General features: G+C 43.2%; 2 protein-coding genes across 2 annotated transcripts; one reads left to right on the top strand and one right to left on the bottom strand.

Annotated features, from left to right (window-relative positions):
- The first annotated feature begins 2562 nt into the window (after window positions 1-2562).
- LOC123172256 (serine carboxypeptidase-like 11) lies at window positions 2563-7211 on the top strand. The gene is made up of 12 exons (XM_044589257.1): window positions 2563-2730; window positions 2839-3193; window positions 3439-3541; window positions 3682-3719; window positions 3855-3956; window positions 4114-4197; window positions 4790-4942; window positions 5822-5893; window positions 5993-6114; window positions 6543-6656; window positions 6781-6826; window positions 6969-7211. Exons 1-12 carry the CDS (start codon window positions 2600-2602, stop codon window positions 7050-7052), a joined length of 1404 nt encoding a protein of 467 aa, XP_044445192.1. The 5' UTR covers window positions 2563-2599; the 3' UTR covers window positions 7053-7211.
- Window positions 7212-7597: 386 nt separating this feature from the next.
- Window positions 7598-12633, bottom strand: LOC123172258 (sugar transporter ERD6-like 5). Its single transcript, XM_044589258.1, has 19 exons — window positions 12324-12633; window positions 11643-11798; window positions 11384-11446; window positions 11185-11274; window positions 10994-11053; window positions 10796-10861; window positions 10656-10721; window positions 10494-10569; window positions 10168-10232; window positions 9445-9537; window positions 9277-9357; window positions 9113-9197; window positions 8943-8989; window positions 8806-8868; window positions 8654-8713; window positions 8519-8572; window positions 8369-8428; window positions 8149-8263; window positions 7598-8026 (listed from the first exon to the last, which is right to left on the bottom strand). The coding sequence occupies exons 1-19, from the start codon at window positions 12594-12596 to the stop codon at window positions 7872-7874; spliced, it is 1728 nt and encodes a 575-aa protein (XP_044445193.1). The 5' UTR covers window positions 12597-12633; the 3' UTR covers window positions 7598-7871.
- Between the last annotated feature and the right edge of the window lie 1924 nt (window positions 12634-14557).

Genomic DNA, 14557 nt, shown 5'->3' with positions numbered 1-14557 from the left:
GCGGAATGGTGGTCATCAATATATGAGGCTTTAATGCCATGCAATCAATTCCCGTCGACACGCATGTCGTTTCAATGCGTGAGGCTTCCATGTGGGCCATTTACTGGGGATGCAGTGGCAATACAAGCACTATACCAGCTGGTGTACGCGGACCAGGAAAAGATTATACGGCAACGACGTATTGTAGTAGAATGAATCGTGTGGGCACGAGTGGTTCTGATAACGACCTCGCGTGGCTGCATGTACACACGCGATTTATCGGTTAGAAATACATTACTCCCGACCCGCACTATTATTTCCCAAGTCTTTGATTCATGGCATACTCCCTCCGTCTTTGAAAGAGTGTACTTTAAACTTTGCAGGAGGGTCAAACTATCTCAAAGTTTGACTGAGTTTGTGCAAAAAATATGTCAATGCTTATGAAACCAAATAGGTATATAACAAAAATATATTTTATCATGCATCCAATGCTACTAAATTGATGGCATCAATGTTGGTCTATTATTGTATAAATATGGTCAAACATAAAATAGTTTGACTTTCCAACAAAGATGGAAGTGCACTCTTTTAAGGACGGAGGGAGTATGTGAGTATTTATACCCTAGAATGTTAAAACTATTTTTAGATTTTTGAGTTCATACCTTAAATATTTGCAGCAGAAGTGTCGAAAAATCAATCACTAGTAGCATGTTAGTCATGGGTATTGCAGGATTGGTAAGCTTAGTTTCATCCTAGTAAAATAAAAGAACTTCACTTATGGTGGATCACAAAGTCACATATACTCAATGCCTTGTCTGCCTATATTATTGAGAGATTGGAGAAAAAATGTAGGTACAATATGGAGATGCATATTTTGCATTATTTCGGAATTTATCCATGAACCCGAAAAAACAACCACTTCATTACCGATTAGACAGTTGCCTCAAACATTTTCTCCCATTGATGCACTCATTTATTTATATAAGTTCATGTATTGCTTTCAAGAGCTTTTCATTCATTCAACATCATATCATTATTATTATCGTTCATTATGTTAAAAAGGGAAGTTCTACAAAACAAAAGGGAAATCCGTCCAGTCGTACGCCCGATCCTAGCCATTCATCGAATCGGTAGCTTGCCGTCCATTTGGAGCCAATGCATCCAACGCTCGAATAATACAAGGTGGTGAGGAAGCCCTCAAACAAAGAAACGTCAAAAGAAAACCATACAGGTGGACAAGAGCACACGGTAGCATGAATCCACCGCCACAGCCAGACCATCGGAGCATAAGCTCCATGACAACACCCCTAGGAGGGTCATGACTCAAAGAGTCGTCATTGCCGAGTCCAACAGACCAAGATTTTCACATAGAGCCCAGCCTGCTGGAGAGAGATCCACAATGGTCTTTTATCCATCCACTCGTTGCCCACACAACCAAGAAGCAAAGCCACGACCACCATCATGGAGCCTGCTGAAAAGACTCCCTGGTAGCCTACCATCCGGGGCCGCCACCCGACATCCTGTGTTGAACCTCACACCGACGACAAAGTGCACTGACGCTGCCCACTGGAAGGGAAGCAAGCAACTCCCATCGACCCATGAGACTCCACGATGGAAGAGCGAAGAGAGGCCAAAGCCGGTGAACCAAATGGGCGACCTAGATGCACCGAGGAACGCACAGGGGAATCCAGCCTTGCACAGGGGGCCGCACCTCCCCCTTGTATTAGCGACTAGGCCTGCCGCCGGCCAACTGCCATCAAGCACCATCGAGGGGGGGGGGGGCATCGACCAACTCCCCATCATATATGGCCATTCCAGATCTTGAACCAGGGGGAAGCCTCATCTGTGCAAGTTAACGCCTCCTCCGGCCCCCATGACGGGTCAACCTCCACCACCATCAATTGTGGGCCGCCATCCGGTCGCAGCATCAAAGTCAACACTCATGTGGTGGAGAGCCCAAACCACCTGTTCAATGTCACATAAATCCGCTGGACCGAACCCAACTGGCACTGGGACATGCACCACCACCACCATGCTGCCACCTCTACCGGTCGACACCACCACGACAGAGGCGGACGCCTGTGGCCCAAGCCACCCCCAGTCCCCATCACTTTGTTGGTGAGCATATGTGGCTATCACAGCCTGCAGCCCGCCCCACCACCGCCATCCCGTCGCACCGGCACCTATCACGCCTCTGCACCCTGAGCTACCGCCGCATCCCGGCTAAGCAGCCCCCGGCTCGTGCCAAATCCACGAGTGGGAGACGAGAAGGCCCCACGGCTGCCGGCCAGGTTTCGCCCAGCCATGCCCTCTGGCGCCTGCGGTTTAGGGTTCCTCCCCGTGACGAGGGAGGGAGGGGGCGTTTTTTTTCCAGGACTCATCCCATAAGGCAGACACCAACCGCTAAATCCAACGGCGGAAAAAAAGACCGAGTCCAAACCTTTTTTTCAGGCGACCTACAAATAGTCAAATAGCAAGTCCCATTGTATACACCTGCGGCAGGTAGGAGACAGTAAACTATAGGCACATGACATGACAGCACGCCGTCTCACTTCTTTATCAGTTACGTCCGGTCGAGCACGGCAGCCCGGCAGAAATTCAACGGGTAACCGGACAAACCATGGAGGCGCAACTGCTGTCCCGGCTCCTCCTCCTCCTCAGCTTCATCATCGTCTCCGGCGAGGCGGCCCCGACGCTGGTCACCAGCCTGCCGGGCTTCGACGGCGCCCTCCCGTTCCGCCTTGTGACCGGGTACCACCGTACCACTGCACCAACTCTTGGGTCCATTGAAACTGCACCAATTTACCTGCAGCCAGCTGCATAGCTAACGTACTCCCATTTCTTATCGATCGTCGGCAGATACGTGACGGTGGACGAGGAGCACGGCTCGGAGCTCTTCTACTACTTCATCGAGTCGGAGGGCGACCCGCGGCGCGACCCGGTCATCCTCTGGCTCACCGGCGGTGACCGCTGCAGCGTGCTCAGCGCTGTGCTCTTCGAGATGGGCCCGCTGAGGTTCGTGATCGAGCCCTACGACGGCGCGTCCGGGACCGTGCCGCGGCTGCACTACCACCCCTACTCCTGGACCAAGGCCGCGAGCGTCCTCTTTGTCGACTCGCCCGTCGGCGCCGGCTTCTCCTTCTCCCGGGACCCCAGAGGGTACGACGTCGGAGAGGTCTCCTCTTCGCTGCAGCTCAAAACGTTCCTCACCAAGGTAATACGTAGCAATAATTCAACTGAAGCTGCTTGCTATACATTGATTTGCGATGCAGAGTACTCCCTCCGTTCAGGAATACTTGTCGTAGAAATCGATACAAATGGATGTATATAGAACTAAAATATATCTGGATACATCCATTCATCGGATAAGTATTTCCGGACGGAGGGAGTATATACTAATTTTGTTATCATCGTCAACATAATTTTCTGATAAAAAACATTTCTTCATCTTTGGATAAGTGGTTCACCGAGCATCCAGATTTCCTCTCAAATCATTTCTATGTCGGGGGAGACTCGTACGCCGGAAAGATCGTACCAAACGTCGCGCAGAAGATCTCAGAAGGTGCTGCATTATTACTAGCATCTATAACTTGGTTTTTTTTTTCACATTCACTTGAAAGAAAGTTCAAGGTGTTTACTTTGGACAGGTGGATATAGTACGTCTATCCATCACACCTAAGCAATATATTTGTCTGTTTTTAGATATTGAAGCGGGACTGAAGCCGACAATTAATCTCAAGGTAAGTACTCTAAAATTCATTCACACACTATGTATACACATATATCACAATTATTGTACTGATGTTAAATGCGAAAATCAAAATTAGTCTGGCCACAGCTAGCTTATATGTTATGACAAAAACATATATTCTCAGGGCTATCTGGTAGGCAACCCGATTACTGGTGAGGCCATTGATATGGATTCTAGAGTGCCATATCTTCATGGAGTAGGAGTCATTTCCGATCAGTTGTATGAGGTGATTAGTTACACAAGCTCCCAACTTGCTCAATCACATATGCGCTGACCTGCAGTTAACTACTAATATAAAGCTTAGATTATTCCCCGTATGAGGTTAATTAGTTAGTTAATTCAGTTTCCATGTGCTTGCATGTGATCAATCGATCTGATATAAGACAATAATGGAGCACTGCCATGGGGAACCTTATGACAACCCCAAGAATGTTATCTGCGCTCAAGCTATGGACAGGTTCAAGGCGGTAAGCATACAAGTCACTCAACATACGATTAACGGTGCTGATCAATTTGATTGCTCAAGTAAATTTGGAAACCTATAGCAATACACATTTTATTTGTATATTTTTCTACATACTAAGAAGATGAACCTTCCATCGTATCTCCTTCTCAATTCCTCATTTTCAAAGAATTTTTACGTCTAATATATCTTGATCTAGTATCTTCGTTGGCCTATCAAAAAGGCTCCATTTAAAGACTATATGTCTACATACGACTTCCATCCTAATATGTCACTATCCTAATCTATCATAACTATGTTTGATTACATACGACTTTCATCCTCATATGTCACCATCCTAATCTATCATTAGCATATTTGATTACATAAGACTTCCATCCTAATCTATCACTGTCCTAATCTATCATAACTATTTTGCTTACATACGACTTCCATCCTAATCTATCAAAGCTGTCCATGTGCACGTTGTTGGCTGCCAAATTCGTAATCATGTATATATTATAAACATAGATTGATGAGTTTCTACAATTCTTTTTCTATCACAATATCACAATAGATTGAATATATGCATGATTCTTTTTTATGTTTCCCTGCAGTTGCTTGAAGAAATTTATGACTCCCAAATTTTGTATAAAAAGTGCAATTATCTGTCTCCCACACCAAACAATGAGACTACATATGGCAGGATCCTCCAACAAGAAACTGGAGCACTGAAACATCCACCACCTCGGCCTCAAGTGGATTGCCATGTAAGTCCATCTTTATTAACTCCTTTACTGAATAAGTGATATCACGACGAATAACAATTAGTATGCTAAAATAAATTTGAAGGTGCATTTTTTAAAACGTTGGGAACAAGAGAAAAATATATATTGCAAATGACTACTAATAATGCAAAAAGTCTGAGCAGATATAGGTCTAACAAAATGTGAAAATACCCATGATTTACTGTACATGGTTTTTAAACGAATTGATTGTCTGTAAATTTTGTACCCACAAGAGTATATATTACCACGTTATTAGTACGGATACCATATTAATATGTGCACACAATCAAACTCATACTCGGGCAGGTCGATAGATTGTTTGTGCATGCGGCTGACTTGTTTTTATGCCGTGATATTGGATGAGTGCAATAAAGCTTTGCCTTACTTTGCTGGTTGGTTCTAAGCTACACAATGAACTATCATTGGATGGAAAATCTCACCCCTTACAATTTTTTTTACCACCCAATGGGAGAAAAGTCTGACTGCGATGACCCTATAACCACCAAACATCTCAGAACATAGGTCCATATCCTTGATGAGCAAGAACTAAATTAGCCCGTTTGTTATATATTAGATCCCACAAGGTATAAATTTCTGTGTCGGATGTTTGGGCAGGAAGGGCAAAGTGCTTAATTTCAACCAGCCATACACCCAAAATTGCAGTAGAAGCAGGCCCGCTGCACTACCAGAATCTCACACGCATATACAACATCACTACACAATATTTCATACATATACCAGGCATTACAGTGCTGACAAAAGCCAACGCAGCTATGCAGATTAGTTATTCCACTTACTAAGATGTTGTGAGTCATCAAAAGTTATTTCCCAACCAACTTCCTATTTTTCTCCCATCTACAGGGCTATATTACCTACCTGGCATATGTTTGGGCTAACAACAACATCACACGGGAAAACCTTGGAATAAAGGCGGTTAGATTACTATCTCTGCTCGAGAAGATATTTAACTCTTGCTATTGGCACCTGATGTTTAACAATCTACTTTTGTATCACTATGCGCCAACAACTTAGGGGAGCATGGGCGAATGGGTGAGGTGCCATGAAAAAGACCTACCTTTCACCCATGACATTGAGAGCAGTATAAAGTACCATCGTAATATTACGTCAAAAGGTTATCGTGCCTTGGTATATAGGTAATTACTATTACATAAAAACAAATTTAGATAGCTTACAACAATTATCATGTGGTTGTAGGGCTGTATTTTAACTATATTTGAATGTGCAACAACGGGACAAAAGATGGTCAGTCGTAAATCAGAAACTATTGAGTTGAATACTATCTCCACTCCAAAATATTGTGCATATGGATTTTTTTTAAAGACAAATCTTGTAAAGGTTGACCAATTTTATAGACAAAATATCAACATTATACTACCAAATATAATATAAAAGTATGTTTTGCAACGTTTCTAATGATATCTATTTGGTATTGTAGATGTGTATATCTCTCTCTCTCTAAACTTTGTCAAGTTTTATAAAGCCTGAATTTCGAAAATACAAACTATATTTTGAAATGGAGGGAGTATAGTTTTCCAACTGCTCACCTCTCTTTCTTCTACAGTGGAGACCATGATGCTGTTGTACCATTTTTGGGTACACAGTCTTGGGTAAGATCTCTCAACTTCCCCATTATGGATGAATGGAGGGCTTGGCATCTCGATGGACAATCCGCTGGGTGAGAATTTATATTTAAATACCGCTTGATTAATTGGATTCTTCATGTTGATTCCTATATTGTTCACGTATGTAAACTGCATTGGATAATTCCACTTACAATGTGAAATATAACAAATATGCAGATTCACAATAGCATATACAAATAACATGACGTTCGCCACCGTAAAGGTAACAAGATATCTATCTCTGCCTTCACTTAGGAGACTCTCTTGGAAATATGGAATGTACATGTCTCTTGATGAGATTCATGCTTATCATGGGTCACAATTTAATTTGGACAGTTCTCATTGACCAATTATCACGCTTACAGGGTGGTGGACACACTGCACCGTCGTACCAACCTGAGAGATGCCTCGCAATGCTTACGCGTTGGATTTCCAATGAGCCACTCTGATGTGTCTGTGTGTTGTATATCATGATGTTGGATAGGGTGAAGCGTGCAATGATGTGTGAGTATGTTCTATATGTTTTACTTTGGGTATACCACGTGGTAAACTATGAATGTAAGATTTGGTCTATTTTCTCATCAAGTTAGATACCTCGCCGGGTAGAAGATGCCACAATGTCTCGCTTTCCCGATTCCGACAAGGAATGGTCGAACCGACGCGACATGGTAGCGACAAGGTCAGGCTGTCAACAAACTAATTAAGCTTGACCGAGTTCTAGTGGGCTCAGCCCAGGCTCAGTAAGAAGCTCTAGCTCACGAAGACACAAAGCTCGGTTACAAAGAAAATCAATGTTCCTAACATAACAATGCAGTAAGCCCAAGTATGTTACAAGAACAAAAAATTATCGCCAAAAGATGGTAAGTTCGAGAGATCTGAAGTAGGCGCAAGCATGGCTTGACAAAAGTAACCAAAGCTTATTTTCTCCGGAAAGAGAAATAGCAATAATACCGCGGCCTCTGTATCTTGATTAACTATTGCACAGTTTACAAGATCCATGCTAGGCATTTAGTCTAGCCTTATCAAGCTCGCTCGGCTAATTTATTGGGATACAAGTAGAGATCAAACCACCCCGCAAAAAACCTATGTTCTTTGTAGGTTATTTGTCAGTCGTCTGAGAAGTAACGACGCCATATATTTGTAGAGCACACTAGTCACAATATCCCAGATACATACTGAAACGTAACACAAAAAGGGAAACCAAGCCATGTAATTCAAATTTGAACTAAAACCACGACAATAATTATGGAATAGAGGGAGTAACTAATTTACGCAGCTCGGTTAATTCCAGAAGAAACTGGCGCCAATGACGAGTTCATGGACGCTTGAATCTCCTCCAGGGTCCTTCCTTTAGTCTCTGGTACCAGCCGCTCCACAAATACAACAGTCAGACCGCAAATGCTCGCGAACATGAAAAATGTACCTGAAATTAATCCGTCGATGGTGTACAGGCAAAACAAAACAAAAACATCAGCAAAGCTTCTGGTCAACCGGAACTATAGTTTTGATCAGAAGGTCCATTTTCTATGCTACAAATGTATTTACCGTAGGAGCTCCACAGCAGGAGGAAGTTGAAGGCATACGAGACGATCCACGAGCCGAGCCAGCTCACCAAGGTCACCAGGCTTCCTGCTGACCCTTTCATGTGTATGGGGAAGATCTGCATGTCCAGGGATGGATTGTGGTCAAATTCATTCATACCGTGAGTATACATTGGGGCACAGTAATAATTCTTTTAATGGTTTGTTAACGGCAGAAAAGGCACCTCTGACATTATAACCCATGGAATTCCTCCCATGCCCAGTGAGAAAGATCCACTGAAGATCTGGTTTCCAAAGCAACAGCGATGTTTACAATGAGTAGACATCTGGCAGCATTGCTCAAAAAGAAGTTAAAACTAAGATGCGGTACATACCAGAATCCCTGTCAATGCCAACGCGACGTTGAGGTCCTTCGCCCAATGATGCTCCTGTTCAAAAATGGGTAAATTATATAATAGCACATGTGTCGCCTTCTTACGAGGATGATATCAGTTTCAGAAAATTCAAACCTTGGACAAGAATGACAGGCCAACTAGTAGGCAACCCAGGCATGTCCCAGCTGCAGAGACCTGGGGCATTGCAGCATGAAACAAACATCCTTGGAATTCATTACTAATTGTATCATTTTTCAACTATCAAAAACCCGTGTATCTTTTTTTACCATCAGAAGTGGCCTCCTTCCAGCCTTGTCCAACAGAAGCACCCCAAGTGCCGTCATCGGAATCTACAAGGACACCATAAATCAGTGAGAACAGAGAAGCAAAAAAGCTGCATAAGAGCCATGATTAATTAAGATACCTGAACCGCAACCATAGCGAGCATTCCAGTGTTCCCTGACGAGAAACCTGATTCATGTCATGGATAGTTAGTAGTAGTGCCCAAAAGTAACACATGGTAAAAAATATGCCTAGTAACTAAAAGCAGCAAGGATGAGAAAGTTAAGGGAACAGGTTGCTAAAACTCATTACCAGCCGAAACAAATATCTCACTGGCGTAGAAGCAGATTGCATTCACTCCACCAAATTGTTGAAGGACCATTAGCCCAACTCCGACCTGGAAGAAACTTGATATCTTAGAAAATTATGCATAAGCATCTCCTTTGTAGCCATAAATGCATAACTAAAATACTTACGGTGACAGCATGAATATAATCCTTCTGAAATAGGTCCAACATCTTTGACTCTGGCAGATGCTGAAGCTTTTCAGTGAAATCCTGACAATATATAATTAGGTAGACATTTTAGCAATGCATGACTAAGTTGGTGTTCTATTTTACTCTCAAGTACTGCATAGTTTATACTTTGATATCGGCTGCCTCTTCGGAGATGTCAGTTTCTTTTCCCCTTAGCTTCTGTAACGCTTCCTCAAGTGCACCTGAGTGTCCGATCTTAGCCTGAAATGCATGGGTTTTCTATTAAAGAGGGGCAAAACTGTAGGCTCCATCTAATGAATACAGGTCTTAGAGCAGAAATGATAATATGAGAAGATGATTTCACACTTTTTTCAATTTGTCTGCACAAATTAAACTTAGGTCTGAAAGACTCAAACTGAATATTTATTGTTGTTAACCCAACACCTGCTCCCCTGCATATAAACTTGACGGAATGTTAAGTTTGTCAATGCCACATAGTACTAATATATTTTGTTTTCTCAAACACATAAAAATGTGTGTGTTCTGTATTAGAAGAAGACACCAAGATGAGATGGCAGGGGTCTTACAGGCAAAACAGCGAAAGAAATCTAAACCAGAGGCAAAAAACTGAAAACACTAAGCCTACAACCAGAAAACAGAGCTAACCCAAAAAAACAGAGCAAACAGGGGAGAAAACAAAAGAACTGTACAGCTACTCTTCGCACAAAGAATCAAGCATCGGGAGGGCGCCTCAATACATTTACATATGTAGAAGTGTTTCTACCTTTCTACTATTGACTAGGCTAATCAAGTAATTCATATGTAGAGAACGGAAATGGACGGAAGAAAGAGATTCATCAAGTATCAACACTACAAGGAAATCTTACTTACCAGCCACCTAGGAGATTCGGGAATCACAAGAAGGCCAACCAGCTGCAGCAAACATGGCGTCACTCCTACAAGAGCAATAGCTAACCATATCAATATGCACTTCATTTATATTTATACAAGTGCATGCCATTTCCTAAAGAAATACAAGTGCATGCCATTTCCTAAAGAAATACAAGTGCATGCATTTCGAGGCCAATATGTTAGATTGCAACAAATACCAGTTAAAATTGGTGCAATGACGGATCCTCATACAACAAACACATTTTAAAATGTATGCTCATTGTTCTATGAATGGTAGATAAGTAAATCCAAACAAATTAATGTACCTACGATTGCCAAGGTACGCCAGGTGATACATGTCCCCAGAGCATACGCGAGTGATGCCCCACAACATATCATAAGCTGCAGAAATGGATGCACTTGCCTTCTTAGGATAAAATTGTGTACAAACACAACCAGTAATGAAATCTCCATGGTTGAGTACAAACCTGGTTTACAGCTGCGAACCGTCCTCTAAGATTCTTGGGTGTTATCTCTGATATATATACTGGGACCTGTTCAGGTAACACAACTTTCAGACCAAATTTGTTGGAAAAAGTACCAAGATAGAATTGTTTGCTATAATCACCACATATGAAAGAAGGCCGATTCCACATCCAATTGAGAGCCTCCCAAGGTCAAGCCACACAGAGTTCTACAGAAGAATATACAGAAAAGAAGGAAACAAATTACAGGATGAACTAAGGAGTGTTATTCCCTTCAAAGTTACAGTAGGTACTGAAATGCACACTGAAGTAGAGATACATAGAGAACTGAGGGAGGGGACCTTAGAAAAGACTATAAGGAGATATCCAAGAATGCAGAACACATCTGATATTGCCATTGCCTGGATGACAGGATCCACATGAAGATGAAGTCAATTAGTTGAGACTTGGGAGCACATAAATGATTCACTTTGGCAGGTACGCGCTTGTTAACTGGCTTAGTTAGCAGGATGGAGATGGGATTAGAACTTACACATCTTCGACCAACTCGATCTGCTATGGTGCCACTGACAATAGCGCCCAACATTGCTCCTATGGTTAATATCGAGCCAAAGACTGAATACTGCATGGTGGTTAAAGGAGCAGATGCTTTACAGTGATCACGTGTCAAGTTGACTCAGCAGGTCACAACCACCAAGATGAACAAACAAAAATGTTATATAAATGAGTACCTCCGCTAAGGAAAGATGAAGATCCCGCATGATGCCCTCCTGAGATGGCGAAGAGTAGCCCACCTACAAAATAGGGAGTCACAATTAAGTTGCCGACCTTGGAAACATTTGAACTAGAACAATAGTATGGCACTTGTCTACCTAAGTAAATGGAAGAATTGTCACACATTATTGTTCTTGGATCTCCTTTAGTCGCATTCTCTAGTCGAGAATGTAAAATCGTGACACGGATAGCATTCGAACAAGTCAAGTTACATACCGAGATGCCGAACACAAAGGATCCAGCAACGGCAACAGTGGTGCTAGCGACCACCACCCAAACTGAAGAAGCCCTGTTGTTCCCGGCCGCCAAGAGAGGCTTCTTGGCTTCTACCCCTTCCCATTCTGTAGACATGGGACCTGATGGGGTTCTCTTCTGAAATGATCCACATTTTCATTAAATATCAAGGATAACTCACAAATCCGTTTAAAAGAAAAGGATAACTCACAAGCATAGCAAAAACAGTGAACTAAAGAGCAGTATGTTTTAGCAAACACATGCATCTGAACAACTTGCGCTATGGGTAGATTCGCATAATCAGGTGGTGAAACAGATGAATTGAAATGAATATCTGAGCTAACTAAAGAGCAGAGCAGCAGATTTTAGCAAACATCCCCCGAATCTTACAACTTTCGGCATAACACCCTCCTCCATTCCATCATGTTGCAGGTAAACCCAAGACTGACATGAGTATTTTAACCACCACAGTAAGCAACTAAGCATGAACAGACTTGGGCACAAGGGAAAAACAGAGCAGTGGTAGTAGAGCGTAGCAGGAAATGTCTTCGCTCTGAACTACTAGCAGCTAGTTGGGCGTGGTTGAGTGGCAATCAGAGCATGGGACCGGCGCAGCCGCACGGCACGAACACATGAGGCATACCAGAGGAGTAGGAGCAGAACCTGTAGTCGGCGCGAAGCTCGCCGGCGGCGAGGTGGCACGGGCGACGGACGTTGGAGGCGAAACCGCTCGACGAAACAGAAGGAGGGAGCAGCGCTGACCGAGGCGTACGGCGGCGAGATCGATGCTCTGTCGCCGGCGGCGGGTTGGGGACGGTGGCGCGAAGGAGCACGGGACTGACTGCTCTGTGTCGGAAAAAGACAGGCAAGAAAGAATAGACCGAATAGCTCACCAGCATAGCAGGTGAGGTCGCTGTCCACCGCTCGAGCCGCCATCTTGTCGTTTCCCCTTCACCGAGGATCTGCATCTGCATATGCAGACGTGATTTGACGATTACACCCTCTCATCCTTCCTAGGGGCCCAAAAAGACGGATTCTATCGCTACAAGCACAACCGCTAGTCAGTACCCACCAGTACTTTTTTCTAATTCCATGTATTTCAAGCACAACATGTTCACTCAGGTTCAAGTCATAAACTTCGCATACGAGCGGTCACATTTTCCTAAACTCCGTGGCGACTTCTACATTCTCAAGATGTGTCTGCTCAGTCTCTCGAATGTGCTCGTAGGGTAGGATGTCTTTGTGCCCGTTCATAAAGTGCATGTAAACTTTTGCGTATGTTAGCGTTCTCGGGAAAAAATCAAACTACACATGGAGAAGAAAAAAAACTAAGCACTAGGAATAGTGTCACAAAAAGAAAAATACTACTCCCTCCGTCCGGAAATACTTGTCATCAAAATGAACAAAAGGGGATGTATCTAGATGTATTTTAGTTCTAGATACATCCTTTTTTTATCCATTTTGATGACAAATATTTTCGGACGGAGAGGGAGTAATACGCAATACTGTTGATGGATTTTGTTATGTTTTTGTCTTTTTGTAGATCAAATTTAAATCTCAAACCTTTTCTGAAACATAGTTGGTTCTTTCTGAAAAAATTGTCAAAAAAAAACTAACATATATCTTGTCAACATGCTCGACTTTTTTCTTCTTGTATAACCAGAGCGTATCATATGCACCCAGTGCACTGAGCGTGGAAAAACCGTATTGTAAGTTCAAAAAAAAAATCTGAAATAAGTATATAAACATAGGGTTACTCTTGAATGAGCTTATAGCAAAAGAAACGTAAATAAAAAATTCAGTTGCTATAGTGTTCACAGCCCCCATTCATAGCCCATTTTAAATTAACTACCGTTCATAGTATGATTTGTTATTTTTGTTTCTCGAGATCTTACTTGAATTTATAACTTAAACTTTTTGACACGATCGAGCGATATATATTGTGTTAATGTACTCGATCAGAGTTTACATGAAAATTTCCCGTGCACCAAATACGTCCTCCTCGTATAGTGGTTGGTTGGACAGAGAAAGGGGAGAATGGACAAGGAAAAATGGTGCCATGTATCTTTCTGGGTCTTTTTCGAGAATGCATCTTTTTGGGTCAGGTTGGAGAAGGACACACACCATGGAAAAAACGATTGGTTACTAGGAGAAAAACAGTACACCAACGCTTATCACCGTAAACCCACTTGTCAACATTTTAGATGGATACATGATACGAGGGCATGGGTTATACGATCCCATATCCGTACCCTCTTTATCCGATGGGTATGATATTTTTTATTTAAGTACCCATGGGTAAATTTGTGTCCCATACCTTTACTTTAATAGAGTTTTTACCCACACGGTACGCGGGTAATGGGTAACCATTTGTTGGGGAACGTAGTAATTTCAAAAAAATTCCTACGCACACGCAAGATCACGGTGATGCATAGCAACGAGAGGGGAGAGTATTGTCCACGTACCCTCGTAGACCGATAGCGGAAGCGTTATCACAACGCGGTTGATGTAGTCGTACGTCTTCACGATCCGACCGATCAAGTACCGAACGTACGGCACCTCCGAGTTCTACACACGTTCAGCTCGATGACGTCCCTCGAACTCCGATCCAGCCGAGTGTTGAGGGAGAGTTACGTCAGCACGACGGCGTGGTGACGATGATGATGTTCCACCGACGCAGGGCTTCGCCTAAGCTCCGCAACAGTATTATCGAGGTGTAATATGGTGGAGGGGGGCACCGCACACGGCTAAGAGTTCTCAAGGATCAATTGTTGTGTCTCTGGGGTGCCCCCCTGCCCCCGTATATAAAGGAGCAAGGGGGAGGCAGCCGGCCAAGGGGAGAGGCGCGCCATAGGGGGAGTCCTACTCTCCTTTCCCACCGGGAGTAGGACTCCTCC

This window comes from Triticum aestivum, unplaced genomic scaffold (genome assembly GCF_018294505.1).
Source record: "Triticum aestivum cultivar Chinese Spring unplaced genomic scaffold, IWGSC CS RefSeq v2.1 scaffold69151, whole genome shotgun sequence".
NCBI classification, from domain to species: Eukaryota; Viridiplantae; Streptophyta; class Magnoliopsida; order Poales; family Poaceae; genus Triticum; species Triticum aestivum.
The sequence above is the reverse complement of the archived record's forward strand: the minus strand, read 5'-3'. Positions and strand labels throughout refer to the sequence as shown.